This window comes from Oreochromis niloticus, linkage group LG6, assembly GCF_001858045.2.
Source record: "Oreochromis niloticus isolate F11D_XX linkage group LG6, O_niloticus_UMD_NMBU, whole genome shotgun sequence".
NCBI classification, from domain to species: domain Eukaryota; kingdom Metazoa; phylum Chordata; class Actinopteri; order Cichliformes; family Cichlidae; genus Oreochromis; species Oreochromis niloticus.
The window spans coordinates 39,543,998-39,571,951 of record NC_031971.2 but is presented as its reverse complement, the minus strand read 5'-3'; the positions used below and the strand labels follow the sequence as shown (position 1 = coordinate 39,571,951).

The following is a 27,954-nucleotide window of genomic DNA, read 5'->3' as shown; positions in this document are numbered from 1 at the left end:
TGAATGCAGGGAGGGGTCAGTGGTAAAGACAGAGAGGGAGAACAATAAAGACCAGATGGCCAGTTTCTTTCTCCACCTGCTTCAGGCCTCTTTGTGCTCCCTGAGCTCTGTAATATTCACACATTTTCCTTATTTACTTTTGCTGTTGGGTCTCCACCACACACACACACACACACACATGTACACACACACATGCAGTGTGTATTCTCTTGGCTTCATTTAACAACTCATTATGTTGCAGTTTTCTTTTTGTTCGAAGCAGAAATCCAGGAATCGGCTACACCCAAAACACGCTTCGCTTGATTTCAAACGTGAGCCACAAGCGAAAGCAGCCGAGCGCTGCGTGCTGATCCGACTCTGACAGATGGATGATTTGGGAGAGGTGTGGTACTATAAGAGAGAGTGAGCGTGAGGGCTTTCCCATGCGACACACGGACAGACACACGCATGCTCGTTCCTACAGCTGTAACTGCTTTTATCAGACCCTTTTATGGAGGACACCCAGCATACCTACAGTAAACACACGAGTACACAAACACCCACGCCCAGTCTTATCTGACTGACTGAGAAAACCAGTATGAAGGGAGGGCCTGAAATTCGTATTTGATAAACAGGGAGCATTCCTCCCTCACATGCATCCCACGGGGGGATTTTCCAGCCTGCTGTGTTATTGGGGTTAACACAGGAAAGATGACTGCTGGAGGTTTAAGCAGCTGACTAGTAACCTGCACATTGTTGGTTTGAATCCCTGTTTAGATGTTTGGGTCTCTCTGATTACTGTTTCTGTACATTTTGTACAAAGTCGGTCAGTCAGTCCAGTTAGAAATCAGAAACCATCGTGGAGCCATTTCACCTGCTTTGGTGCAAATGAAGGTGAGAGCAGGTGCACCGGAGAGGAAGACACTCCACAAAGGGAATGTTGTGCAGGTGAAGGCCACAGATAATTGCTCTCTCCTTTCTCCCGTCTACATTTTTCTTTAGTTTTGCGGTTTGTAAGTGTGCTTGGCACTACTGGTAGCATGAGACGGTGCCTGCAGGTCATTCATGCTGTACATGTAGACCAGCACCTACATATGTGCTGCACCAGAGGCTCTCGCTAACCCTCTGAGGTCTAAGTCATCTGTTATAACCCTAAAACAGTCTCTCTCACTCGTGTGAGTGAGAATGATTATTTTCTTTGTTCCCCGAATGCCTCGACCTGACAGAGAACCTGAATAAAATCAGAAATGAAACTCTGTCTGGCTTGGGTTAAAACTAGGGTTCGGGTCATCACCAGTGACCTCTCAGACCTCAGAGGGGTAACGTAACAGGAATGGCCGGTGGCTGTAGTCCCTTCCGAGCAAGTTCCTCGTCAGCTGATGTAGATTTACATTTTTAGCCGGAGGTCCACGTCTGCCTTGTACTTCTCTGCTGTCTGTATTTGCTGAAACAGGAGACGAAGCTCGCTGAGAGAGCACGTCAGGTGTTGTCCAGGTCGGATGTCAGTCCAGCTGTTCGGTTAAATTTACTGCATTATAAGTGCTCCGTTTGCAGGAACTGCTGAAATCCCTGACTCCTCTGTACAGGCTCTGTAGGGAGGAGAAGAGTCTTTGTGTTTTGTTTATGAAGTTTCAGATATAAAATGTTGTCTCCTCCCTCTCTCCTCAACTCATGTTACCTTTCTTTTTTTTTCATCCAATATTCTAATTTTTCCTAATGTAAAATATGCTAAACACAACCTCTATGAATGGAGTTGATTGGCTTCACTTTTATGCGACCTAACTTGAACCAAAGCTGGCGATCTGCCTCGATTATGTCAGAGTTTTGGAAAGGCTTTGCCAGAAGAACAGGGTTGGACTGGTTCTTCTGGATCAGTCATGTCATGGCTGATATCCAGTCAGTTTAGTCATGTACAGCGCAATAATTTTATATGTTACGCCCTGATTAAGAGCCTGGCCAGGCTAATGTTTCCACAGATACCAGCTTACTGTTATGCGTGTATATGGCAGCCTGTAAACAAGTCCATAAGGTTCCAGCTGAGCGTTTCCACTGTCGCCGTCGTGGTGTTTTGAAACTGGAAGTGTGGAGTGGATCTGACTGAGAGGCTAAAGAACAGCCCACGCTCATTGGCTAACGACGTCCAGTTAACAAGCATTGTCCTCCTTTGTGACTCGTAAAATGGCCGAAATTAAATTAATTAAAAATAAAAAAAAAGACTTGAAAGTGCTAACTGAGCTCAGAGCTGAGGGCATTTTTTCCACTGAAAAACTTTATGGTTTCCTGCTGGCCATTAAATATAAAGTGCTTAATTTTTCCGATCTGGAAGCAACGTCCATCTTTTGTAATGCGTCTAACCTTAGTGGTTCGCTGGCCACCGACTGGATGTTGATGAGTTTTGGAACTGGTTAGTTTTTAGTTCTCATGCAGCTGTCAAAGTAAAATAAGTCCTGGAAATGTCAGATGTTCTCAAGCTTAGTGAATACTTACAAAGCTATTAACTGTTTTTACACATCCACGGCAACCTTGACTTACCAGGCGGACGTTCGCATCAGTTGGATTGAACAACTGGTCTGTAACCTGCCAGCTTCCCAGTACAAAGTCCATCCAATGCTGGAAGTAGGAGTGCACAATGTTTTCACCGTAACAAGTAGCTACACAAATCATTTGATACTGTCTGTGGTTGGAACCTTATTAAAAGAAAATTCATAACAATGTGTCCCAAGACTCTAACGGGTGCTGTAGGTTATAACTTGACTGTTGCTAGTTTACATGTTAGCTGTTGGTACATGGTTCTTCTTTTAAACCTTTTTAAGTAATAATGGCTGTAAATGCGAGACTCGGATGTCAGGAAGCATTAGGGCCGTGGTGCATGCGTGAAAATGACTTTTGCAGTTGTCTGGAAATGAGCTGTCAAGGCTGTGTGATATGCAGAAAAAGATGGGTATGCACACGGAAACCTTTCAGATGTTCATACTGTGTTCAGAAACAAAGGGCAGCTCGTCCTCTCTGTGATAAGACCTTGGCCTGCTGAGTGGGAGTCCAGCACAGATTAAGCTATAACTACACACAAAATACACAGATGCAGAACAGTGAATCCTTTTCCCACAATGCCTCCACCTCCTGCGTTCGTACATGTACAGAGCGTGGTGTTCTGTGTAGGTATGCACTAATCCAATATTTGGATCACAGATCAGATTTGACTCAACGATCTGGTTTGAGCATCAGTGACAACAAACAGCCCTAATCTGTCCTGTGTTTACTTGGAGCGTGCATTAGCAGCAGGGGATCTAATGAAGGAAGCTATGTCTATACTTGCTGAAGTGTTTCTATTATATGTGGTTTTTAGTGTAATGTTTGGTGTTTTCTGGGCTTGACACAGCTCTAATCACAAAGGAACGGCTGCTTGAGTGTTTTGCAGGTTCTTCTCACCTGAAAACACCAACAAGTTTTGACTGAACTTTAAATTCTCGCTCTCATCTTGGTTGGGGACATACCTAACATTAAGACCTTTTTGGATCTCTCTGCCTCCAAATTTAGGAAATCTCTGGCCACATTTCACATTTTGCTCTCGCGGTGGGCCAAGGTCACAAAGGACAGACAGCCCTTCTCCTCGGACAGACAGACAGCAGCGAGGGTCGGCCTCAGTCTGCTGTTCGTCTCAGGCTGAATGAACTTGTTCTCTCTGCAGTTTGAAAGAGAGAAATTACATTTCTCATGGTAATCAGCAGGTCAAGTGCTCCCTGCTGTGCTGTCCATTCAACAGAGTGTGAAGGAGGAGGAGGAGGAGGAGGGGAAGCACCGTTTCTCCTCTCTCCCACACACCGAGGATGTTCTTGTGAACTCCTGTACATCTCCAGGCACAAAGCAGAGTTTGATATCTCAGTTCGATCATTCGCTCTGTCTCTGTTTCTTCACCTCCTTTGGTGTTTTTTAGGTTTGTGTGCTTATGCCACTCTGCCAGTATAACCTCTTTATAACAGTCTCTCACACATATGCCCTCCTGCTCTTGCCCTGGCTTTGACTGAATAGCCCGTTCCCCCTGGAGACCGTGGTAGTTTCTGGTTGGTTGGCTTAGGGAGCCTCCTGCCATCCCTCGGCCCCACAGGGAGACAGAGAAACACTGTTCCGAGTATTTCTTGTGGTATTTTAAAAAATCTTTTGACTGTTTAGCAGACTGTTTGTCAGTGCTGCTTAGACTGAAAGTGAAAACGCAACGATGCGAGCACGTGATCGTCAGAAGAGGACTCTCCCGTCCCCTTTGTGGAGCTGTTGTGGTGGAAACTCATCCAAGTATTTTAATGAAAATCATGCATGCAGCTCGAGAGGCTGCATCATGGAGCCATCAGTTGTTGCCCTTTTCAGTTCCTCTCAGCGTCTCTGCTCTTTCTGCAGGCATGCTGCCTATTAATGGGAAATTAGATTATTATTCACTTAGGGGTGACCGATCAGGCCACAAGATCATATCTCTCGGGGTAGAATCGGGATATATCTAAATCAATTCTCCCCACAGATTTAGTTCAGCTCATGTGATCAGACTCGAGGCAAATTTCTCTGCTTTCTCTTTTCACTTTTTTTCATATCTTTATTGGAGTTTTCATGAGTTTCTTTGTTGGGTTTTGGGTCTGCTGTGCTGTTCTGTTTACAACGTCAGTTACTCCTCTGAGATGTGCAGAGTCTCCTAAGTGTGTTACAACCATCATGGCTGACCGTTAGTTCGTGTGAGGTTGAAAAGTTTGGATAGTTCATTAAAAATAAGATTTCTTACGATGTAAATACCTTCAGGTTTCTAACTCTGGCAAATATGAAATATGTTAAAGCGTGATTATTTAGTTTTTATATAAACTCCACACTGCCAGTAGTTGTTGAGATTGACTAAATCGTGTAATTGTGTTTGTGTTACTTGTGTTAGAAACTCCGCCCCTATTAGTCGCCCACCATGAAACACCAGCACAGAAGCAGCACGACCAGAAATGAAGCAAAGTAAATCTAAGAAAAGTGACCGACTCTGTTGGCATTGAAGGTTTTAATTTTGTTAATTTTTGCGAAAACATTTATAAAAATCTAATATTTCATATGAACTTAGTAACCTCATCCATTTAGTTTTCTCTCACTTATCCGAGCCTTTCTCTTTGGGGCATCAGTCAAAGCACAGATGCCTCCCTCACCCAGACCGCCATACTCCAGTTCTTCTGGTGGGTCTCCGAGGTTTTTCCACTCCAGCTGAGAGACATTATCAATCCAGTGTGTCCTGGTCTGCCCTCACTCGGACATGCCTCACCTAGGAGGCCTGAGATCTGTGATCTCATAATTCTACTAGCTTTGTTTTGCCTTTGGTTGCGTCTTTATTCTCTAGTTGTCATCACAGCAGGTAGCACAGATTTGACCTTCGTGATCCAAAGGGATTTGCATCTCCTGGATCAAACGGAGGCTCTTAGTTAGACATTTAAATTCTGCATCTCTGCATGGCATCTTTACTTAGCTGTCCTCAGGACAAAGAGGCTGAAATTCACCCAGAGTTTTGTTTGTGTCTTTTAGGAACCATCCGTCCGGTACGGAGGAGTTTTTATGATCCAGCCTCAGCCCCGGGTCAAGGTTGGCAGTGGGAGTGGGAAAACGACGCAGGCACATGGACACCGTATGACATGGAAGTGGCCATCGCCATCGAGAGTGCCCACAGTCGCCAGCAGCCCTGCCTCGACCTGACACCACTCGGCTTCTGCTACCTCATTGATTTTCAGAACATGACGCAGGTTTGTTCATGTGCACCCTGAACTGTTCTTGCAGTGTGCGATCTTTATTTCTTTATGTCTGAAAATTCATTTTTCTGTCGTCCTGCAGGTGAACAGACAGAGCCAGAGGTGTCGGAGGATCCAGCGGCGTGCTGACATGGCTTACCCCATAGTGTCCGGTCCGCTCCCTGTACCTAAAGGAGGAGGTGTAGGCGCGAGCGGAGGCCTGACTGGGGCCTTGCTGGGCGTCGGGGTGTCAGGAGCCAGCATGGGGGTCGGAAGCTCTGTCTACCCTAATGGAGGATTGCCAGCCACAGCACTAGGCCAGCCTTGTTCTTGCCAGCAGTGCATGCTGGTCCTCAGTGTGAAGGCCAATACAGGAGGAGGAGGAGGGATACAGACTCTGGGAAGACGATCTTTAACCATGCAGCGACCCAAGAACTCAGCACCACCGCCCTCTAAACCGCTAAGTCCATCGAAATCAGCCACCCTTGGACGGGGACAGCAGCAGAACGCCAACTCAAGCTACTATCAGACGCTGCCGCACGGCCTCGCCATCTCCAAGAACACCGCCTCCCCGAGGGTGAACGCCCAGCTCTTCGCTCAGTCTCTCGCCGCCCTTACTGCTGGCACCTCCTCCATGGGGATCTCTGTGTCTTCCAGCAGGCCGCCTCCGCCGTCGCTCCCGCCACCTCAGCCCCCCACATCCAACCCGAACCCTCCGTCTGTTCCGCCCAAGCATTCCTCATCTTCAGCCAGCGACTCGGTGCCAACCGCCACTCTGATCACCCCTGCCAGCAGCGTAACCACGCCTCCTTCTCCTGTGCCAACTCCATCGCCGGTGGTGATGAAGCCGCAGCGGTCAGCATCATCCGCAGCGACAGTGTGCCACGCGCCTTTACCGCAGCGATCAAGCTTAGCCGGCCTGAGCAGACCGGCGTTGCAGAGGATTGCCATGGCTCAGTCCAGAGCGCTCATAGCTTCAGGGTGAGTGAATGAAACACACGTGGACGGTTTGTTTTGAACTTTAGCATTTTGTTTGTGTGGAGCCAGAAGTGACCAAAATTGTACAAGAGGGTGGAACATCAAAACAGCCACGTTCATAGCTCTAGTATCCGGGTGAAGGAGTTAAAAACACCCATCCTACAGCTGATGAAGGAAGGAACTATCCAAAGACATCAACATGTGTTTTGGAGCAGGTGGGCAGACTGCAGCAAACTAAACCAGGGACAAAGATTTTGTTTGTGCACCACATTCGTAGAGCTGAGAGGCATTTAGCATGTGAAGGTCGTCTTTATTTCATTTGAATACACAACAGAAGGCTGAAATTTGGTGTTATAGGACAGTCTTCTGACTCTCATGCACTGTTATTTCTGTCCAAGTGACCTTTAAACCTGCTGCTGAGTGTTATTAGGATGGCTTTGTTGTTTGAAAATCATTTTTCTGGTGGATCTGTATTTTTAAAATGGCTGACAATCACCTTCAGCCAGTTTCAGAAGCTTCGCAGCCTTAATTGTAGCAGCATTTCCTCTTATTTGTAATAGTTTTCGTCCTATTCAACAAAAATTTGCATAGCTTGCAGCCTTGTGGTGAACTGCAGTTTTCCCCTTTGGTTGTAGCTCAGGTAGGCAGTGACATGAAAACCAGCATTAGGAAATAATCTCAAACCAAAAAAAGAGGCTTTAAAAATGTGCAGGACGTCTTTTGAACATGTGTGGACGGAGGAAAAGGGATAAAAACACTGTGCAGTCCTACTTAAAGAGAGAATCCTGCTGTGAACATGTTTTATTTGTGCTATAAAGTTGGACTTTTTAACAGTCTGTGGGGAGGAACTGCAGCTTTTCAAGCTGAACCACTAAAATTAGCAGCAGTAAGCATAGCTTAGCTTCCTAAAACTGCTCTTTCCTGCTGTTTCTAAAGTTGAATTCGGGCTACAGCTGGTCTGTTCGTCTCAGCAGAATGGCTCAATATCTCTTTTATTCGATGTTAACTGCATGTAGTTACACGGGATCAGTATGTGTTTACATTTTAAACAAAGTCTGTCTGCATCTCATACTCGTGAATTTCCCAAATTGCGCAGTCTTAATGCAGTCAAATATGTACAGACATGCACGATGAAGTGCTCTTGTTGACAGTTTGCACTCCTGCATGTTCAAACATGCGCTAACATTGTTACAGATATGCACGCCTGAGTAAGAGGTGCTAAATATTTACGCGCGCACACACACACACACACAGCGTCCTCTCTCTGTTTGTAATGAGCCGTGTGAGACTCCGAGTGGCTCTTTTTAGAGGTGCGATTCAGAGCTGCCTCTTTGTTAATACTTTAGTTTTGGTATCTTAGATTTGTTTGTTCAACTATTTTTCCCTCCTGAGGGTGGCTGATTTTATAAACAGGCAGAGGTGAAAAAGAATGAGATTTGGTGTCTGGGACGTGCCCGGTGGCTAACTTAGAAGTCTGAAAATCATGTTTTTGATGGGGTTAAAGCTACAAATACTATTTAGTTTGGATTTTAGTAAAAACATAGACAGTGTCGAAGATTGACGCAGCTTCCAGATCTGTAAAGTGACAGAGGTGCCTTAGCCCCGCATTCCTTTGAAAGGCCACCAGGGGGCGATCCTTGCAGTCAAAGAAAGACTTCAGTCCTTTAGAAGTCTGTGGGAAACCGGGCCTCATCTCCCTCCCTTTGTGACCTCAGTAGACACTTTCCTGATGTTTTCTGGGCTCAGGTGTTAGTATCAGGTCATACTGAATCAAACATGAAGATCAGAGACGACAGACGTATGTAGTGGGCGGGTCCCGAGTTCAACATTTCTCTATTTTAAGGCGGGCCATAAAAATGCAGACCAATGACAGCAGATGATTCTGTTAACTGACATATGACACAGCAGTAAATCAAGTCGAAATAGTCGTGTAGACTACTCGTTTATGTTATTCGAATATCCAACAAAGCCCTCGCAAGTGATCCATGCTGCATAAATGCATGTCTGCTGCGCTGATGGTGTATGCAAGTTTCAGAAGATTTAATAAAGAAGTATAATTAGAGTTTTAGACCCAACAGTAAAATTAAAATACAAATAAACCAACCATCCTCACCCAGTGAATTCTGGTGTCCTTGAAATTTGAGATTTAAACCTGTTAATAGTAATGGCAGATAAATATAAACAGATAAATGCTGGTAAAAAGTAAAATCAAGACCAGACTGGAGCTCTGAAAGGTTAACCCGACCTTGGAACTGTTTACTTGCATTCCTGTAAACTGTGTGTTCGAGTCAAATAAATAAAATTCAGCCGAGCGTTGTGCATGTTGTCCATCTGTGAGGCGGCATCTGGAGAGCAGAGGAGAGGACGGACGAGGGAGCGAGGAGGCCGTGGGTCAGCGGCCAAAAATAAATAAAAAAATAAATACGTAACAGCTTCATGGTCGACGAAAAGGTCTGAGCACAGAGGAAACTAAGCAAAGGAAATCCAGAAAGTCTCGTTTACACTGACGCTCAAACTGCTGCTGGATTCATTCTGAGGCTCCTTTTTCTTCAAGAGAGAAAACTGAGTGTTCACACAGCTGAAGGTCAGTCATCACTAAAGTCTGTTTCATGCAAGAGAGTCAATGAAGACGCATTTAAAGCTCAAAGACGTCACAGTAATAGTTGAAGTGCGCTGAGTTTAACTCATGAAAAGCCAGCGAGTGCTGACCGTTAACTTCAAATTCCTCCTTTTTCATTTTCCTGAGCTTCAGACTGCCACAGCTCGGGTTCCTTTAGGTTTCATTGATTTCATTTTGATCTTCTGATGATTTACCGACTGAACTTGATTCACCTTTGCTTTACATATTCACTTATTATCAGTTGACTAGCCACAAAAAAAGGTAAATAAGGTTGTTTTAAATCTCATGGCTTTGTGTTAAACTTAATTACCAAACCATCATTTAAGATTATAGAAAAAGTAATGATAGAAAAAACCTGATTTTATAACCAATCCCAGAAGGTTTATCCCGCCTACAGAACTATCTGATTGGTTTCGTAGCACAAGTAAAAGCCAATTAGCAGCCCCGGTGAGTTAAGGCAGCGTCAGCAGTATCGGCTATATGTAGCTTCAGGATGTGAAAAGTGACACCAGCATGGGAGCGACTTACACTGGCACTATTTCTAATGGCCTGCAGGGGGCGACTCGTCGGGTCTCCCTGTTGTCTATTAGAAAATGAGCATACCGCTCATTAAATAAATAAAATGCTCGAATATGGTGGATATTTGATAAATCATGACCATGTTTGAGTCAAAACGACCCCGGGTTTAAATTCCCACGCAGAGGGCCGACCGAGTCCACCTCCAGTAGTTTCAGAAGCAGCTTTTTGGTAAACGTGTTGCTCTTTCACCCACGTAGACTGATTTCAGTCAGTTTACAGTTACAATCAGTCTTCAGTACTGCAGCAGAGAAAAACTAAACCACAACTTTCCATGGTGTCACTCAGCAGTGACTAAAGCCTGAAACCAGTAGTTGTGTCACTCCTTTCTTAGGAAAAAGCCTTCCCCTGCACAGGAAGTGGTGCGTTTTCAGATCAACAAACGGGAATCTTACAGACTTTAAAACTGAAATCAGGCTCAGACAGTTTTGAGATGTAGATTTTTATTTCTCCTCCTCCCCCCATCCGTCTCCTCCCTCCTTGCCTGTCGCGTCTCGGTGGTCGGGGGCCCCTCGGACCCTCATTGTTGGTCTCCACAGTAACCTTTGTTGGATTATCCAAGCCTGGACTGCATTAGCAGCACAATACCGAGCCTCTGCTGGGTTTCACTTCTTCTCCTCCTTCCCCCCCTCTCTCTCTCTCATCTCAGCTCTATTCCTCTACCTCATATATGAATACCTTTCTCTTCATTGCAAGGAGCTGCTTTTGCTCTGCTTTTTGAGCTATTTTAAGCCTGACTTTACTTTAAGAATTTTCAGGGTGGGTGGATATGGTGGAATAACCCCGGGTATAGCTGCTGAAGAGGCTGAAGCTTCATATTCAGAGTCATTCTAGGTGGAGGAGAAGCAGACAGTGTTTGCTTATAACCCCCCAAATGACAGTGATCAAGGGTGTGTGTGTGTGTGTGTGTGTGTGTGTGTGTGTGTGTGTGTGTGTGTGTGTGGACATCCAGACAGCGACTGAGACAAGGAGGGGAGGGGAGTCCATGACAAAGAAACGAGTCAGCAAACTGTCAAAAGATTGATCACAGTGCTGCAAGAAATCAGGCCAACCACACACACACACACACACACACACACACACACACACACACACACACACAGGCGCTGCGCTGCCCGGCTGTGAAGGCATTTAACACACACAGACACACACACTGTCCTTCTCTCACACACACAGTAAAAGTAAATATTGACGGACCTAACAGGAGCTGCAGTGCAGAATGTTTCCTCTCTCTTTCTCTGGTGGGGGATTGTGGGAAAACAGGACAAAGGGAGTGATTGAGTTTGGGGGGGGCTGCACAGACTCAGCATACTGAGGAAAAATGAAGCCAAAATCGGGGGTGAGACGAGGACGGGGACAAGGGGGCGACACCTGTTTAGTTCACCAACAGGTTGCAGTTTTTGGCGTGAGCGGCCTGTAGGGGGAGCTGTAACCACAGACAGGCTGAGCTCAGTCTCATCTGTTGCTTTTCACACACTCACACAAATGATAGAGGTTTTTATTTGGTCGTTATCTGCAATAACAACAAACCCAACCATAAAAAAAGGCAAATTATCGATTAAAAAAAGTCCCAAAGATGAACAAATTCCAAAATAAACACAAAACTAAAACAGACATGAGGTAGGGAAAAATAATGACGGAGCAACATGGAGAGAGCAGGACGGTGTGACCTCACGGTGATGTCACAGTGACCAGGCTCCTTTCATTGGTGTTGTGTTTCACTGCGTTTGTTAAACTGCGGTCAGATTCTTTTCCCCGGTTTAATTAACCGATAAATTATTCATCAGAATCATCACCAATCAGAAACACTCAGTTATGTTATTTCATATGAGTTACAATGTATCAGTTTCTTTTTAACTAAAACTAGAAAAGTGAAGTAATATTGTTCCTGATCAATTAAAAAGATTTCTTTTCTTATTAGTTTACTATATTTCTCATAGGTTTTTCTCATAAATTTGCAATTTCTTGCTAATAAATTTGTTTTTTCCTCATTATTGTTTTTCTTTCATCCCTTATTTTTCAGATTTTTTTCCTCACGCATTTTATTAAATTGACCATTTTCTTCTTATAAATTGGCAAAATTTTCTTTTCAAATTTGCCCTTTTTTTCTCTTAAATTGATGTTGAAACATGTTACCGGGAACAAAAGTCTGCTCACATTTGCCTGAAACAATCTTTCAGCTCCAGGAGAAAGTTGAACCTCGAGGAGTGACGAGTGAGCCGAGACAGCCAGACCAAACATGTCTGCGTTTTACATTTACACCCATTACAGAGTTAAACTCGGGGCAGCTCCGACAGCCTCTTTAGAACATTTACATAACTTTATCATGAATATTTCTGAACCTCTGATCGAGCCTGCCATTATTCATTCAGCACATGCCCCTCCTTCTCCCAGCATGCATTTAAAATGTCGCACAACCCGTCCAGCACTTTCTGTCACATCAAATTATTTTTTTAAAGCAGAGGAAGCCTGCTCGGGTGTGTGTGTCTGTAAGTGAGTGTGTTATTGTCTGCTGTCTAAATCAGCCCAGCTGATGACCATCTGGGCCTGAGGGGAGCGGGAGGAGCAGCAGCGGAGGGATGGAGGGCAGTTTGAGGTCGTGGGGGGTCAAGACACTCGTCTCATTCATCCCCTTTCCCCCCAGGCGCACACGGGATTTTTTCTTTTTGAAAAGTCTCTTTCTTTCCTGCTTGTATTTCTATCGGCGCTCATGGGCTTCCTGCGTCTGCCGATTACTTCCTCCTGTCCTGGGACAGAGTGGACTTGCAGTTAAAAGTAGATATAGACAACATTAATTCAGCTTTTATTCACAATTATGATGCACCTGTTGTTGGGCTGACACTAACACAGAGATGTGATGAGTGCTTCATCACTCAGCGTTTTACAGATTTTTCCAGGACACACACAGCTCTCTGAGGACCCTCCTAAGTACAGATCGCTGTGTCTGCAGAAAGAAGAGAGATTTTCCTTTGAATAAGAGTTCAGTGAAATTCCCTTTAAAGGTCATATTTAGGGGAGAAGTGTGACCCTTCAAGATGAAGCTGAGATTTTTCCTTCAGGAACCAGAAGTAATGGACGTACTTTGATGCAGGAGTATGGAATAAAGGCAGTCAGCACATCAGTGGGGCAGCTGGAAAGTGTGTTAAGTTGAAGTCCGCGAGGCTCATCCAGGATCAGACTGTCACTCTCTCCTCCTGCTAACACAGCAGCTTATTAAATATTAATAGTTCCCGCGAGAAGCAGCCAGCGATTAGCACCCGCATGTGTGTGAGATCGCCGTCGTCGTCGTCACTCGCCGACTTGATCCGGTGCAGATCCAACATGGTGTCGGTGTTTCCCCTCTGTCATCAGCGAGCGCGCTGCTTCTCGCCTGTTGTCATAAATAAATCTTTAAGAGCTTAAACGACTTTGAGTGCACACGACAGCAGAGCGCTCGTTTTACACGCTGAGCTCGTTAACGCAGATGGAAATATGACGAGATTACGACGTGTCCTGCTACACACAGCAGTTGGATTATTGTTAAAATAGACCCTTCATGTGAACTGACATGATTCAGTTGTTGGTCCTCAAAATGCACTGATGGATTCTGCTGGAGGAGGATGTGGGATGGGGATTGTGAGGATTTATCATTATCAGTATAACTCGACATCGATTCTTGTTGTATATTGAAAATAACGTAACTGAATGAAATGGATCGGATGTCTGATCCAGCTCATTGTCTCACCATTGATTATGCTGTCCACGTCCTTATGAGACACTGGGAAGCTCACCGGTGATATTTTTCTCATCTCAGCCTCATAATCAGCAGGTGTGACACATTTTTTGCACGCTTGCCTCTGCATATAAAAATGGCTGTAATTCTTAAACAGTAAATGCAAGACTTAAACTCTTTGAGTTAAAGCTCGAAGTGTGGACTTTGATCACATCTTGATTGTTTGATTTAAAATCCTCTGTGTTGATTTATTTGTTGGCACATTGTCCAAAAGTTTATGGACTGTAAGAGCTGACGGCTGCTGCCTCGGTTTGTAATGATGTGTACAGGGATGTGGGTGCACTACGTGCCTCATACCGCCTTAAGTAAGTTAATACATAAACTGAGTGGAGGGCTGACTGCACACTAAGCAGGATTGATCCGTTTATCGTTAAGGCAAAGAGTCTGTTTGTGTCACTGCGTTATCCTGCTTTAAAAAACAACAGTTGTCTGTTTTAAGCTTGAGAAAGTTAAACCCGTCTTAAAGCTTTTTAAAAACCAAATCAAAGTCTCGGTGATTTTCCTTTGATGGTTGGCCAAAAGCCCTGCGGTGGGCGCCAAATTATTCATATGCGGGGACAACAATAAATCTCGTCTGGTACTTCTTACCAGACAAAATGTCTTTGTTTCAAAACCAGTAGAGCAAAATTAAAACTTGAGCTGTTTGAGTGAATTCTGGTATTTTAACAAATGTTTACTCGTAATACTTTAATCAACAACAGATTACAACAAAGTCGTCATAGTCGAGTTTTTATTCATCCTTTTTTATTCCCGTGCTTCTGTTTCAAACTAAATGTGGTTTGTAGAAATTTAAATTTGCTGTGTAGAAACTGAAAAATCAAAGCTTGTGCCTGATAAATCTGCTCCTCTCTGTCTGTTAGCCTCAGTTCACTGACACAAACACAGTGTGGGGTTTGCAAGTGGAAAATGCAAATGATCATAAAAACACAGAAACTATATGTCCCGCCAGGCGAAGCGGATCCACGTGTGTGTGGTAGGAGAAATAACACGACTGCACACAAATAGCTTTGCTTATAGACTGAACTCATGTGCGAGAGCTGAAGGCAGAAGGTGTGTTCACTGTTGTGTAAATTGTGTTTGGAGGTTCTCGGTATTCGAGTGGATCTCTGCGTATGTTTACTCTTCTTCTCCTCAGACCTTCTGTTTATCTGTTTATAGGCGTGAACAAACACCTCTCACACACTTCCTGATGCACACAGATAGCAGTGAGTCACTCGCTCATGCGTGGTCATGCGTCGCTGAGCGAGGTAAGTGAAAGCTGCTTAGCGGCCTGTTAAAGCTTAACCAGCAACAGGAAACAACAGATCATCACTGCTGTCGCTCACATGCTCCCTGTTTGCATTTGTGTCGTAGCAGGGGGAGCTGAGCCGACCCCTTCGATAGCTCAGTTGGTAGAGCGGAGGACTGTAGAGGTAGATCACAGTGATCCTTAGGTCGCTGGTTCGAATCCGGCTCAAAGGAGATCCTCTGTTTTAACAATATTTACAAAAAAATAAATAAGAAACTCAACTCCATAGTTTACTCAGTTCAAAAAAACATAACTGAACTTAAATCAACAGAAATTAAGGTCAAAATGCACACAGCTACACTGACCTGGTCCCCCCCGCGTTCATCTGCTTAAATAGTCCACTGGACTATTCCATTAGGTAGGCAAGGCAAACATTTCTATACTCAAACCTGTACTGCTACTCTTTCCTAGAAATCAAACTCTGCAGTGTATAGTCGATACATATTACAACAAATCCATTTCTCTGAAAACACTCTAAAATCAGCTACAAATTTCTCCCCCTTCTTCACCTGGTCTCTTCCTGTGACCTCAGATTAACCAGGAAGCTATAAATACAGGAAGTGAAAGTACATTTCCTCCTTTTGATCCTGGAACACAGGTAGGTAAGGTGAGTTTAAACTAAACCAGTTAACAGTTGAAATAAACAACATGTTAACTTAACAAACTTGTCAGAATTGATTTAAACCAGGATGTTCTGTTACATAATCTGTAAAAGTGCAAAACATAAACAAACCCCGGGTAGTACATGTTTGCCTATTACAGAATACATATGAGATACGGCTAAATCAAAACAAGAATGTTAATTAAGAATATGGACAAATAGTGTTCTCACCCACTTTTTCACACTCAGTCAGATCCAAATGAATCAGTGCAAACAGAAAAAGATGCGAGGGTTACAGATTTCAAAATGGGCTGTGGTAGTTTTAAATCTGGTGATTGAATGCTAAAACGAGCTTGTTGAGTGATCTGCAGTGTGTAGATATCAGAATAAAAAAGGTAATAGTCTGTTAAAATAATAATAACAGACTTCTTTTCACCTGACCTGAGGCTTCAGTGTGAATCAAAAACAGAAAAAAACATTGATTGTTAGAAAGAAATTCACTGATGTGATTCAGTCAGTGTGTTTTTGCAAGGTGGTGATGACGATGGGCTTTGTGACGAGGCAGGTAATCCCCAACAAGCAGCTGTGTGACGTCCATCTCTTTGAGCTCCGTGAGCAGATGGAAACTCCGAGGATTAGCTCTCATAAACACACACACACACAGCCCGGCAGTCCTTCACACACTCCTCCAAACAAAACAGTGCACAGAGGAAGAAGACGCGTACGTGACACATCGAGGAGATAAAAATAACGAGTGAATTTATTCTTTATTTGGCTCCATTTTTGTCTTTCTGTGCGAAACCTGTGTGAAAATGACAGTCATCAGTTTTTCTTAGTGAGTATTGAGGTTTTGTATCTGATCTGCCTGTGAGGAAGCGTGAAAACACACCGGACTAAACGGTTTGTCTTCTTCTCCTGCAGCGTGCCCACCGTCCCGGTGAAGAACCTCAACGGATCCAGTCCTGTTCACCCTGCACTGGCCGGTAAGAATTATCCAAGACATTCAAATATCTCAGTACAGCTACAAGAGGGAAACCGAATAACTGGCATAACTGCCTGTTTATTACAATATAAATGGGATGGATTCCACGACTTTCAGTTCTGCTGTTACAAGTAACATCATTAGCACATAAGTAGGTCAGGATCTGATGGCAGGTGTTCTTCTGTACAGTCTGCAGGTCACCTTTTCATAATTCCTGTGCTCCACCACCAGATTTTTCCATGGCTGACTGTCTAAATTTATAAATATTTGAGTATATCTCTCTCACCCCAGCCGGTCGCAGCAGATGGCTCCGCCCCTCCCTGAGCCTGGTTCTGTCGGAGGTTACTTCCTGTTAAAAGGAAGTTTTTCCTTCCCACTGTTGCCAAAGTGCTTGCTCATAGGGGGTCATATGATTGTTGGGTTTTTCTCTGTATGTATTATTGTAGGGTCTACCTTACAATATAAATGCATTTTGAGGCGACTGTTGTTGTGATTTGGCGCCGTATAAATACAATTTAATTGAGCTGAATATAAACAAATTTAGCATTAGTACGAATGCAGAAACCAAAGCGTGATGTCTTCCGCTCTTCTCACCAGACTGTTTCTTTTGTTTGCGTTTCAGGGATCACAGGAATCCTGATGAGTGCTGCCGCTCTGCCCGTGTGCTTGACCAGGCCTCCGAAGCTCGTGCTTCACCCTCCGCCTGTTAGCAAGAGCGACATCAAGCCGGTGCCCGGCTTCGGCCACTGCTGCAGGAAGACCACCAAGAAACAGGCTCGCAAAGGTACATGTGGTGATCTCTCCATTCTGTCCTTTCAGCTTTCACAGTCGTAGAGATGTTTAACCATCAGCCGCAGGTTTCATCCCGTCCTCTCCCGTCCTTCTCTCTGTATGCAGGTAAAACTCCAGAGGAGGTGGTGAAGAAGTACCTGCAAAAAGTAAAAAGCCCACCAGAGGAGGTGAGACCTCAGTTTTTTATCATGAAATTTCATACCACGTGCAGAGATAAAGGGGAATGAGCCTTTCCTCTGTTTGAATATTTCCCAGGACTGCACCATCTGCATGGAGCCACTGGGGGGCCCGTCTGGATACAAGGGTCCAGGAGTGGGGCCTGTGTCCAGGGCGGAGTCAGTTGGACGGCTGGCACAGTGCGGGCACCAGTACCACTTCCAGTGTCTGGTGGCCATGTATAATAACGGCAACAAGGATGGCAGGTTAGAACCAGACCACGCTCCTCCTCATCGTCCTCTCGGGTTTTAGGAAAGTCCTCCGTTTAATGGATCTGCTTCCTCCTCTCTTCTCAGTCTCCAGTGTCCCACCTGTAAAACCATCTACGGCGTGAAGACTGGAAACCAGCCGGCAGGGAAGATGGAATACCATGTCATCCCACACTCTTTACCGGGCCACCCCGATTGCAAAACCATACGCATCATCTACAACATCCCACCAGGCATTCAGGTACCTCCAACACTTCAAACATCTGGACCAATTTGGCCCTCACAGGTGGCGTCTGACGCCCTCTAACATTGCTCCTCTCCTTTCAGGGACCAGAGCACCCGAATCCAGGGAAGCCCTTCACTGCCAGAGGCTTTCCCCGACACTGCTACCTCCCAGACAGCGAGAAAGGACGCAAGGTAACCACCAACAGACATCCATTCGTCCTGCTGTCAGATTTGTTTAGTTTTAGATGGTTTCAGTTTGGGTCGCCCAGTTTTGGAGATGTCAGCTGTAGAGATGGACACTTCACTTCAGCATACTTAAGCTCAAAGCAGAAAGGGAGGCGGAGACTTCTGCTACCAGGCTCCTCTCCCGAGGTACCACTTCTCTGTCTGGGTGACCCCTTTGTCATCCTGCTAAAGGCTCAGGCTGCAGGGGGACTTCCCATGATGCACTGGGCACTTCAGTTGATTAGTTTAGTCCCTTACTTTGGGTCTGCTGGAGGTCTCCTCCTGTTAAAAGGTATCGTTCTCCCCACTTTCACCAAGGTCTTGTCACTGGGGGGGTTATCTTATTGGTTTTCTCTCTCTAATATTGTCAAGTGCCTCACAGTGTACAATGCCTGTAACCAGTCTGCAGTCGGCATGAAAATATGGATGTTTGATTTTAGGCTGGGTTGAATCTCTAATTTTTTCCCGCCTCTCCTCAGGTACTCAGACTGCTCCTGGTGGCGTGGGACCGCAGGTTGATCTTCTCAGTCGGTACTTCAAGCACTACAGGAGAGTCAGACACCGTCATCTGGAACGAGGTAACTTCAGACCTAAGAGTGAATCGGATTGGTTGTTAGTTTGTGAAGTAAAGACCGACACGTTCTCCCTTCGCTTCCCTTCACTTTAAGGTCCATCATAAGACGGAGTTCGGCTCCAACCTGACGGGCCACGGCTTCCCCGACCCCGGACACCTCGACAACGTCCTGGAAGAGCTGCGAGCTCAGGGCATCACGGAGGACGACGCACTGATGGAGAAGTGAGAGGGCAACGCGAGAGGAGGAGACGGAGGGTGGAAGGGAGGATGGCGAGGAAGAGGAGGAGGCTGAACCATGAAGATAATAGAAGGAGGAGGAGACAGAATCTCTCTGCCAGCACTTAGCAGGGGGCGCAGGGGCGATTTGGGTTAATGGGGGATGCTGATTTTCTTCAGTCACATCAACCGCAGTGAGTGGAAGTTTGAACAAGCAGCAGCAGCTCAAAAAAGCCAGAGTGACGAGGAGGAAGAGGTGGATTTAGGTACTAAACGACAGCGGTCAGAGTGAATCAGTACTAATAATAAAAAATAATAAAAAGTTTACTTTACTGGGAAAGAGTCAAAAAAAGAAGGAAAAAAGTTAGCGCAGTTCAATAAAAACTGGGAGAGGAAGGGCAAAGAGAGGAAGACTGCAGAGCAGCTTGGGGGTGTAAGGACAGAGGGAGGAGGGGCAGCAGGAAGAACGAGGGATGCTGCATGGACGTAGCGTAGGATAGGAGTAGAGTAACACTAACTTTTCGGAGAAGAGGAGAGAGGCTGAGTGCTGCCTTTGTTCAAACCACCTGCTCGCCTGCGGTTGAAGTGCAGTGCTGCGGCGCCCCCTGGCGGGTTTTCTTTTGAACTACATGTCAGTCTGCAGGCTGAGTTATCCACTTTATTTCCTCATTGTTACTATAATCCTCCTCATTTACAGTTATTCCATATTTTACCTCTTAACCTGATGGTTTTACACGAGCTCAGCTCTGTGCGATCGTGTGTGTGTGTGTGTGTGTGTGAAATGACTAAAGACCAAACCGACCCCCGCTCACCTGCTGGGCGCCTTCGGAGTCTTACTATCGAGCCACTGTGGTACGAGTTAACCTTAGACACAGGTACCATTTTCTTTATTTCATTCTTTTGTTTCTGACAGATCACAGGGTTTCACTGGATGCAGTTTTTCTCTCTATGAAGTGTTTCATTAGAGCTGAATGAACGTCTCGGGTAGCGGTTAAAGAGGAGGGAGACACGAGCGTGAGGCTGGGATCAGATTGGGCAGGAGGTCTGAAGGTCGGGGAGGACGGAGAGGGCTCAGGAGATCTGCTAAATGACAAAAAAGGGCTGGTGCATGCTTTTTTAAAAAGAACAACATCAAATTTATGGCGTTGTAGGTCTTCGTTATCACTGGGCTTTGGCCAGCAGTGACCTCCTTCTCACACTGGAGCTGTTTGCAGCTGAGCATGAAGCAGACAGATGAGAATTAGTACCTTCAAAAACAGGCTAATCTGAGGGTGAAGGTTAATCTGCAGATCTGCCGGGCAAACGATGTTCCTGTGGCCCCGAGCTGCAGGTAGGGACGGAAGGGATAAGAGTGAGGATACAAGGAGCAGAAATTAGATTCCTCCACAAAGGTATCTAAGGAGCTTGTCATGCAGGAGCTCAGCTGAGGTGTTTCAGGCCCTGGACACACTCGAGAGATTATGCCTCTGAGCTGGTTTGAAAGCTGCTGTGTTGGAGGAGGCTGCTGATAGAAAACAGATGGAATCTCCTCATCTCTGAAACATCTGCATTTATAGACTTGCCAGTCGAATCTGATTAAAAAGTTCAAAGGTTTGACCACTTAAAAGCTTTTTAGCCCACAAACATTAAACATTATAAACATCTCTGGCTCCTCCCATGAGAACAGAAACCACACTAGGTCATCATCTTTGCTGTGCCCGCCCACCACCACACAGCTCAAAGTAACTTCTGATTGGCTCTTTTGGGGGGATTTCAGACGCTGTAAGATGGGCCAGAATAAATGGCGTTCTGGGGAACTGTAGAAAAACATTGCAAATTTCATGGTTTAAAAATTTACTTCTTCTTCTTTGGGAAAGTTCTCAATAGAAGGTGTCAAATAAACAGGTAGTGAAATGTATTCCTGAGTATTAGGACCTTCGCGGCACCACCATCCAGTTTAGGGCAGCTTCCTGATAAAATCACCGTCAACCAAAACGATCACCGGCGGCTTCTACGCCCATGGATGTTTGTGCTGGGCTTTAGCCGCACCCACACTGAGTTATCATTTGGAAACCAATCGTAAATCCTTAACGGACCAATCAGCACACATTAGCACCATGACAACATTTCATGATGATGTGCTCTGTGATTTTAAAGGGTTCATTTAAAAAAGTGTGCACCCACCCTGTCTCTCCACTTGTCTCCACGACTGAAAACACTCTGCTCAGTCTCTGAGTTGGGTCTCTAAATGACCTCTTATCTCGACGTCTGTGTACTGTGTATGCTACCAACATTCTCCCGTTTTAAGCTTTTATTTTGGTGAATAGGACAATGGTACTTCCTTCACTTCTTTATTACATTTTTTTTAATGGTATTTAGGTACACCTTTGCTTTTTAATAGCATATTTCTTGACACTATTATAGATTAAATTGCCTTCTTTTCATTTTTTTGTACATTTATGTTGTATTGATTATGCTCCTTTTTTGTTTTTTTGTTTTTTTTTATGTCATAATGTGTTTACAAAGGCAGTATTATTAAATATAATGTCTTTTTTCTCCCCCCTGTCAGTGTACAGAAGCTGATTTGCATCATCTTTTCTTTGGAAAAGGAATTTGATGGTAGACTTTTATCTGAGTGTGACATGTAATGAATTTGAATAGAGAGTCAAACACCTTGTACACTTGCTGTTCTGTGAGGTTTCTACATATCATCTGTCCTGCTGCTGTTCTGCAGACATTTGAAGGTTTCGCAGCAGATATTTGTAGATGGGATCGTCCAGCCTTCGTTCAGCAGCAAATAAAATATCTGAAAATGTTATTAAAAAAATCACAACTTCCTCTTGTGTTGATGCAGTTTCAGCTCTTTGGCTCAAACACTGCACAGCGACTGAGGAGAATGCTGATTTTGTATGATCAATTAGGTCTTAAATTGTCTTTTTATTAATAAAAGAATGCTTTGAAACAAACAAAGTTTCATTTCTGTTTGTCTTGACTGGCTCATCTGGCTGATCCAGACCTGAAGTGTGCAGTGTCTGAGGCCGTTTGAGCACTTTTAAATATGGGTTTTTCTTTTTATCCATGAAGGTGGGAGGTTTGGTGCTGGGTGTTAGTATGGGATAGAGAGAAAGGGACGGGAGAGCGTCACAGACATAACAAGGAAAGTGTAAATATTTCCAGAGTAACTGCTGGAGTGTGAATGATTACTACAAGAGAAAAAGAAAGAAAGACTGAAACTGCATTATTGTGTTGGTCAGATCTTTAGTGGCTACATTGATATTTTTATCAAAACAGCTGTGTCGCTGTGTGGTCAGCATCCCCCTTCGATAGCTCAGTTGGTAGAGCGGAGGACTGTAGAGGTTGATCACAGTGATCCTTAGGTCGCTGGTTCGAATCCGGCTCGAAGGAGTGGTTTCTTTTCACAAAAACTTTGGCCAAGATCTCTATATGTGTGAAAGGCAGGATTATGAAATGAAACAAAGTTTTTGCACGTAAACGTTTTGGCGATAACCGCGCGTATCCTAACGGATGTGTCCATGTGAAATCAAAAGAAAAGCATGTTCCCTGACCGGGAATCGAACCCGGGCCGCGGCGGTGAGAGCGCCGAATCCTAACCACTAGACCACCAGGGAGTGATACACAGGAGCTACGAGTATGAGGATAAAAAGATTACTGACGCTGATCTCGACCAACAATATAACTTAATGTTCAAGGCCTTGGAAATATGATTTTATCCCATACTCTTCCTCTTCATCAACCAGATCTCTGGACTTGGCATGAAAACCGAGTGGTGTGTTGCATCTCAGACTTGGTAGGCTGGTGCATAATGGAGTGCATCCATTCTGCATTTTTTATGAAGGCCTGTTCTCCCAGTGCCTGTGTAAAACTGATTTGATTTGAACAGAGCTTAAATATGTTTTTCAACCCCGGCAGTTTCATGGTGATATCCTGCACTTATAAAGTTAATAGCGGGAGTCTATGAACTGTGAGCGATTTTAACTCGGAACCCTGTGACATAAATAATCATCATTTGAAAAAAAAATATCTAAATTTTAATGATAAAATTAAAAAATAATGAAAAAAAAAACACGCCACCGGTTATTTTTTAGTACTTCCGGGATGACTGTCATGGCGGCGCCCATAACGCTCTAGCGAAACGAACCTAAACACGTTCACGAAAAGATAAAGCGCTGTGGAGTGAAGCAGCCATGAAGTTCAAAGATCTGCTGAAGTGGAACGCCAGAGTGTCCGCCGTGTACGCGATTGGTATTTGGACCATGATCGGCTCGTACGCTTACCTGAAATACACAGGTCGCTGCGAGGTCGCGCTAGGTGAGCTACGTGAACTGTGAAATTCACACATGCGCAAACAATATTCTCAAACTGAAGTACGCCGAATTATTTAACAGGCTGTTTTTGATGAGTATCATCGGGTATGCTGGCAGATGTTACTCATTTACTGTGAAGAAACTGAAAAAATATTAAAATGCGACGAATCTAAGAGGAGCCCTGACACGTGCCCCTTTCTTCCTGCAAATGCATGCAATACATTTGAGACTTTTCTGAGTTTTCATGTTCTGCTTGTTGGTGAGAGAGGAAGGAGCCACAAACAGGACAAAACAGAGGTTGCTGACCTGCAGCTGTGGCGTATAAGAAACAGATTCTCTCTCTAGTCTGAAATAACAAATTTCATTTATTTTCAATATCAGCTGATCCAGTTTGTTTACACAGTGCTAGCCTTTATTGCTGACACATATACTTATATATGTTTATGACTGCCCTCCTCTTACTCAGTGAAAAAAGAAGAAGTGGAAGAGCCGCAGGATCCAAACCAGGAGGTCTACGAGACGGCACACTCCAAAACGGTCATCACCTATAAGAAAGACTTTGTCCCGTACACCACAAGGATCTACAATCTCATCTCATCCTTCAGCGGCGATCAAGGGGCTGGAGACGGCAACAAATGAACCTGTCCAGTTAATATTTATGTATTTCTTTGAGAACATTATTATAATGTTTTTGTTTTTTTAAGGAAACTCCAGCTGCGTATCCACCTGTCCTGCTCTGATGGCCTCAGCCAGCTTTTAGTATCAAACTGTAAATAGTATTCAGTACTGTTCTGTAATTCAGATGCTCATGATGTGTAAATAAACCCCCAAAATGCTGAAATTTGTTTTGGTAGAAAGATTAAGGGTTCATCTGTGATTCATGTTATAGGCTGGAACAGGATTTGGGGCCTAGTGAGGTTTAATCCTGGATTTTCAGTGTGACAGAGGTGGTTTACCATTTACCTTATGTTTAGGAGAGATGTCAAGAGGTATGAAGTCACCACCAGCTGACCAGTCAGTTCTCTGGAAAATAAAACCACGACTCCAAGGAGATCCTTCAGACCACAGAGCTCAGATTATAAAAGATGTAAAGTTTTTCAAGAGCATTTAAAGATGTAAAAACCTTTTACAATTAGCCTTAAAGTACAAGAACTGTGGATATTAAAATCCCAAAGAATTAATATGTAGTATATATTTAAGCACTGTGACCCTGAAAAGGATCAGCGGAAGCAAATGGATGGATGGATATTTATGCACGCATTCAGTTTAAATATCAGAAAAATCCTGTATTAGATCCCTACTAGATTTAGGTGGATGAGCAGGCCACACCTCCTCTGCAGTTTAACACAGAGAGATCTGATAATCCCACATTTATGAGTGAAAGCTCGTAGAATGCACTGGTCTCATTAGCCAGCCAGGTCTCAGTCACATCCACTCCACATGTGACTGAGACAGTTGTTGGCCACTTGGTATCCCAGGTGACCAACAACTGTCTCAGTCACATGTGGAGGGGCTGTGACCGAGACAGTCTTTGCCCACCCGGAATACCGAGTGACCAAAAACAAAGAGGGAAGAGAAACTCCACAGATGCACGTGAACTGTGTAGTGAGCAGCACAGAGCCCACCGCCTCTTCCCTTACCGGAGTCTTTGTTGTAATGTTTGCTGTGCATCGCTCCACTCACAGCCTCTCAGGTGTGGGTGGAGCTAAACAGCTCACACAGGAAGTGCTGCGCCGGTGAATTCACTCAAACTGATGCGCTTTCAGTTCGCGGCATCTGCGCAGCTGATTGGAGAAGGCTTTGTTTGTGGCTCCAAACAAATATTAATCGGATTTCTTCGGGAGTTTCCGCCAGCTTTGGTGAGTCGAGCTGAAAACTCTTAACGCAAACATGGAAATTCAGTTTGGGAAGTTTCAGGGGAGAAGCAGATGTTTCATGAAAGGTTCCAGGTGTTTGCGCTTCTGTTCTGAGGCTCTCCGTGCAAAGCGCCATGTGATTCACGCATCAGTAGACTGTGATCTTAAACTGGAGCGTTTTAAAAGTTTCATTTCAGCCTCTGTTTGTTTTGCACCCTCCCCTTTGGCCAACCTCCAGAAATACTTTGTACTCCTTCATGAGCGCACGGATAAACTACGCGATCAAATATTTAAACCTTTATACCCCCGAAAACTTAAATATCGGATAAACAAAGGCTTCTCTGAGGAATCTAAAACGTTAAATACGATGTTTTCAGTTTTGGTTTATGTGTGGAAAGTACTAAAAACAAAAATGGAAACCCTAGAACCAGTTTCTGAGTCACACGTCTGACTGATGCTTTATGTTGTTTACATGCTAGTAGAAAAACACCAATTTTGTCCTGTTGTTAAAAGATTTCTCTTAAAATGTGTTAATATTGAGCCCAAAAATGCATCAAAGGTGGACAAATAGTAAACCTAAACAACACCTGGCAGAAACTAAGGTAAAACAGACCGCAGTGGAATTTATCCATGATTAAACCTATAATGGTGAAACAGCGCTGAGATGCTAATGTTGCATAGGACAGGGAACAAACAGAGCAGAGACGAGAGAAAAGAAATTACAGCAGAACTCAACAGAGAGTTCAGAGCAGGACAATACAAGAGCTCTGCTTCATCTCACAGGACGTATTATTCTGCACTGCATAACCAGCGTTTTCCTTTCTGTTCTCAGTGTTCAAACATGGCTGCTGCCAGCTGTCTGCTGACTGAAGATCAGCTTCTGTGCGCTATCTGTCTGGATGTGTTCACCGATCCGGTCAGCACACCATGTGGACACAACTTCTGTAAAAACTGCATCACTGAACCCGTTGACGCTGACGTCCCGTTCCAGTGTCCCCTCTGCATGAAGATGTTCTACCCAAAGCCCGAGCTGCAGGTCAACACCCTGATCTCTGAGATGGTCGATACGTTCAGACGGTCAGAGCAACGGCCAGCCAGACAGGAAGAAGTTTTCCTTGGGTTAGGCTTAAAACCGATGGCACTGCTTCTCTGTGTGGTGTTTCTTTCATTACTTTGGGACTGCATGAAATTCAATCATCCTCTGGAAGAAATGAGTAAAGGGGAGAAACTGGTGAAGATGGAGGCTGAAATCCAGCAGACGATCAAGGAGATCCGATTGAAGGTTGAGGAGCTCAAACGCTCAGTGGAGCTCGGTAAAGAGGACGCAGACAGAGAGATGGCAGATGGTGCTCAGGTCTTTGCTGCTCTGAAAGAGTATGTCGAGAAAGGTGAGGCCAAGCTCATGGAGACCATCAGAGAGAAGCAGAGACAGACAGAGCTGCAGGCTGAAGGCTTCATCAGAAAGATGGAGCAGGACATCCGTGAGCTGAAGAAGAGGAAGACGGAGGTGGAGCTGCTCTCTGTCCTTCAGCTGGAGGAAATTGCAGAGATGAAGGAGAAACTACCCAAGATGGTCGCCAGGGTCGAGCTGCGGAGGGTCCAGAGCTATGCAGTGGACGTGACACTCGATCCAGACACAGCAAATGTTTACCTCGTCCTGTCTGATGATGGGAAACAAGTACACGATACCTATGTGGAGAAAAATCTTCCCTACAACTCAGAGAGATTTTATTACACTGCTGCTGTTTTAGGAAAAGAGAGTTTCTCTTCAGGCAGATTTTATTTTGAGGTTCAGGTTGAAGGAAAGAGCGAGTGGACTTTGGGAGTAGCCAGAGAGTCGATCAACAGGAGGCAGGACATCACACCGAGTCCTGCAGACGGTTTCTGGACTGTAGGCCTGGGTAATGGAAATAAATACAAAGCCGGCCCTGATGTCGCTCTCTCTCTGCAGTCTGCTCCTAAGAAGGTGGGGGTGTTTGTGGATTATGAGGATGGCCTGGTCTCCTTTTATGACGTTGATACTGCAGCTCACATCTACTCCTTTACTGGCTGCTCCTTCACTGAGAAACTCTACCCATACTTCAGTCCTGGATTGGAAGATGATGGTTTGAACTCTGCACCTCTGATCATCACTCCCATAAATTAAAGAGGGCTGATTCTGCTTTTCTGTATTTACTTTCATCAACAACAGGTGATTCAGATATTTACCTTCAATTGGCAGACTTGGGTTATTTATACTACACCTCACCAGCAAGATCCCAGGACCTCCATCACTCAGACTTGGAGGTGCTGACCCTCGTAGCGTCACGTTGATGTTGAACGTCGCCCTCCTCACCACGGCGACACACTTGATTCGCACAAATACAATCTGAGACAAGGCATGACTCTGGCTGAGTCCAGATCAACCAGGGTCATGCCTTGGTCCAGGATCATCCAATAACATGATGATGTGCATGCTATTAGAATTCCCAGCAGGCATGTGTGTATAAAACAAATGGGCATCAGGCAAAACCCCCACTGACCTTCACCAGCTCAACATCACTGGGCTGGAGGTCCAACAGCATTGGATGAAAGGATGAATTTAGTCCATTTACTCTAGTACTTCACTGAAGTAAAGTTTTAATGTACTTTCTTTGAGTAACCCACTGTATTTTGGGTGAAAAGAATGTATTTTGTCCTGTGTGTGTGTAACCAGACCCTAACTGACTAAATGTCAGACAAGGTGTATGTTTGTGTGTATTTTCCAACTTTCTCGGCACAATAAACAAAAAAGAAAAATAAGTTTGTGGTCTTTCATCATGGTCTC

The 27,954-nt window shown here is 44.6% G+C and overlaps 2 protein-coding genes and 3 non-coding genes across 7 annotated transcripts in view; 4 read left to right on the top strand and 1 right to left on the bottom strand.

The window, feature by feature from the left end:
* The window catches only part of LOC100694715 (E3 ubiquitin-protein ligase DTX1), a 37,166-nt gene extending 15,456 nt beyond the window's left edge, over window positions 1-21,710 (top strand). For both annotated transcript variants that reach the window (XM_003454642.5, XM_005470157.4), the window contains exons 3-12: window positions 5,515-5,729; window positions 5,818-6,695; window positions 16,471-16,532; window positions 17,154-17,315; window positions 17,429-17,490; window positions 17,579-17,745; window positions 17,836-17,989; window positions 18,076-18,165; window positions 18,678-18,776; window positions 18,867-21,710. In XM_003454642.5, coding sequence (XP_003454690.2) covers window positions 5,515-5,729; window positions 5,818-6,695; window positions 16,471-16,532; window positions 17,154-17,315; window positions 17,429-17,490; window positions 17,579-17,745; window positions 17,836-17,989; window positions 18,076-18,165; window positions 18,678-18,776; window positions 18,867-18,998 — 2,021 coding nt within the window. In that variant the 3' untranslated portion in view covers window positions 18,999-21,710. The remainder of the gene's footprint in view (window positions 1-5,514; window positions 5,730-5,817; window positions 6,696-16,470; window positions 16,533-17,153; window positions 17,316-17,428; window positions 17,491-17,578; window positions 17,746-17,835; window positions 17,990-18,075; window positions 18,166-18,677; window positions 18,777-18,866) is intronic.
* trnay-gua (transfer RNA tyrosine (anticodon GUA)) lies at window positions 15,034-15,121 on the top strand. Its single transcript is given in 2 exon segments — window positions 15,034-15,070; window positions 15,086-15,121. It is a non-coding gene; the product is annotated as a tRNA-Tyr (tRNA).
* A 574-nt stretch (window positions 21,711-22,284) lies between the features above and the next one.
* On the top strand, window positions 22,285-22,372 carry trnay-gua (transfer RNA tyrosine (anticodon GUA)). Its single transcript is given in 2 exon segments — window positions 22,285-22,321; window positions 22,337-22,372. It is a non-coding gene; the product is annotated as a tRNA-Tyr (tRNA).
* A 152-nt stretch (window positions 22,373-22,524) lies between these two features.
* trnae-cuc (transfer RNA glutamic acid (anticodon CUC)) lies at window positions 22,525-22,596 on the bottom strand. Its single transcript has one exon. It is a non-coding gene; the product is annotated as a tRNA-Glu (tRNA).
* A 440-nt stretch (window positions 22,597-23,036) lies between these two features.
* Window positions 23,037-27,775, top strand: LOC100694974 (E3 ubiquitin-protein ligase TRIM21). Of its 2 annotated transcripts, XM_005470158.4 has the most exons (3): window positions 23,037-23,296; window positions 23,759-25,151; window positions 25,981-27,775. In XM_005470158.4, the coding sequence occupies exons 2-3, from the start codon at window positions 25,047-25,049 to the stop codon at window positions 27,292-27,294; spliced, it is 1,419 nt and encodes a 472-aa protein (XP_005470215.3). In that variant the 5' UTR covers window positions 23,037-23,296; window positions 23,759-25,046; the 3' UTR covers window positions 27,295-27,775. The 2 variants fall into 2 exon arrangements, with proteins under 2 accessions (XP_005470215.3, XP_025763889.1); XM_025908104.1 differs by lacking the exons at window positions 23,037-23,296; window positions 23,759-25,151 and adding an exon at window positions 25,168-25,750.
* Window positions 27,776-27,954: the final 179 nt, after the last annotated feature.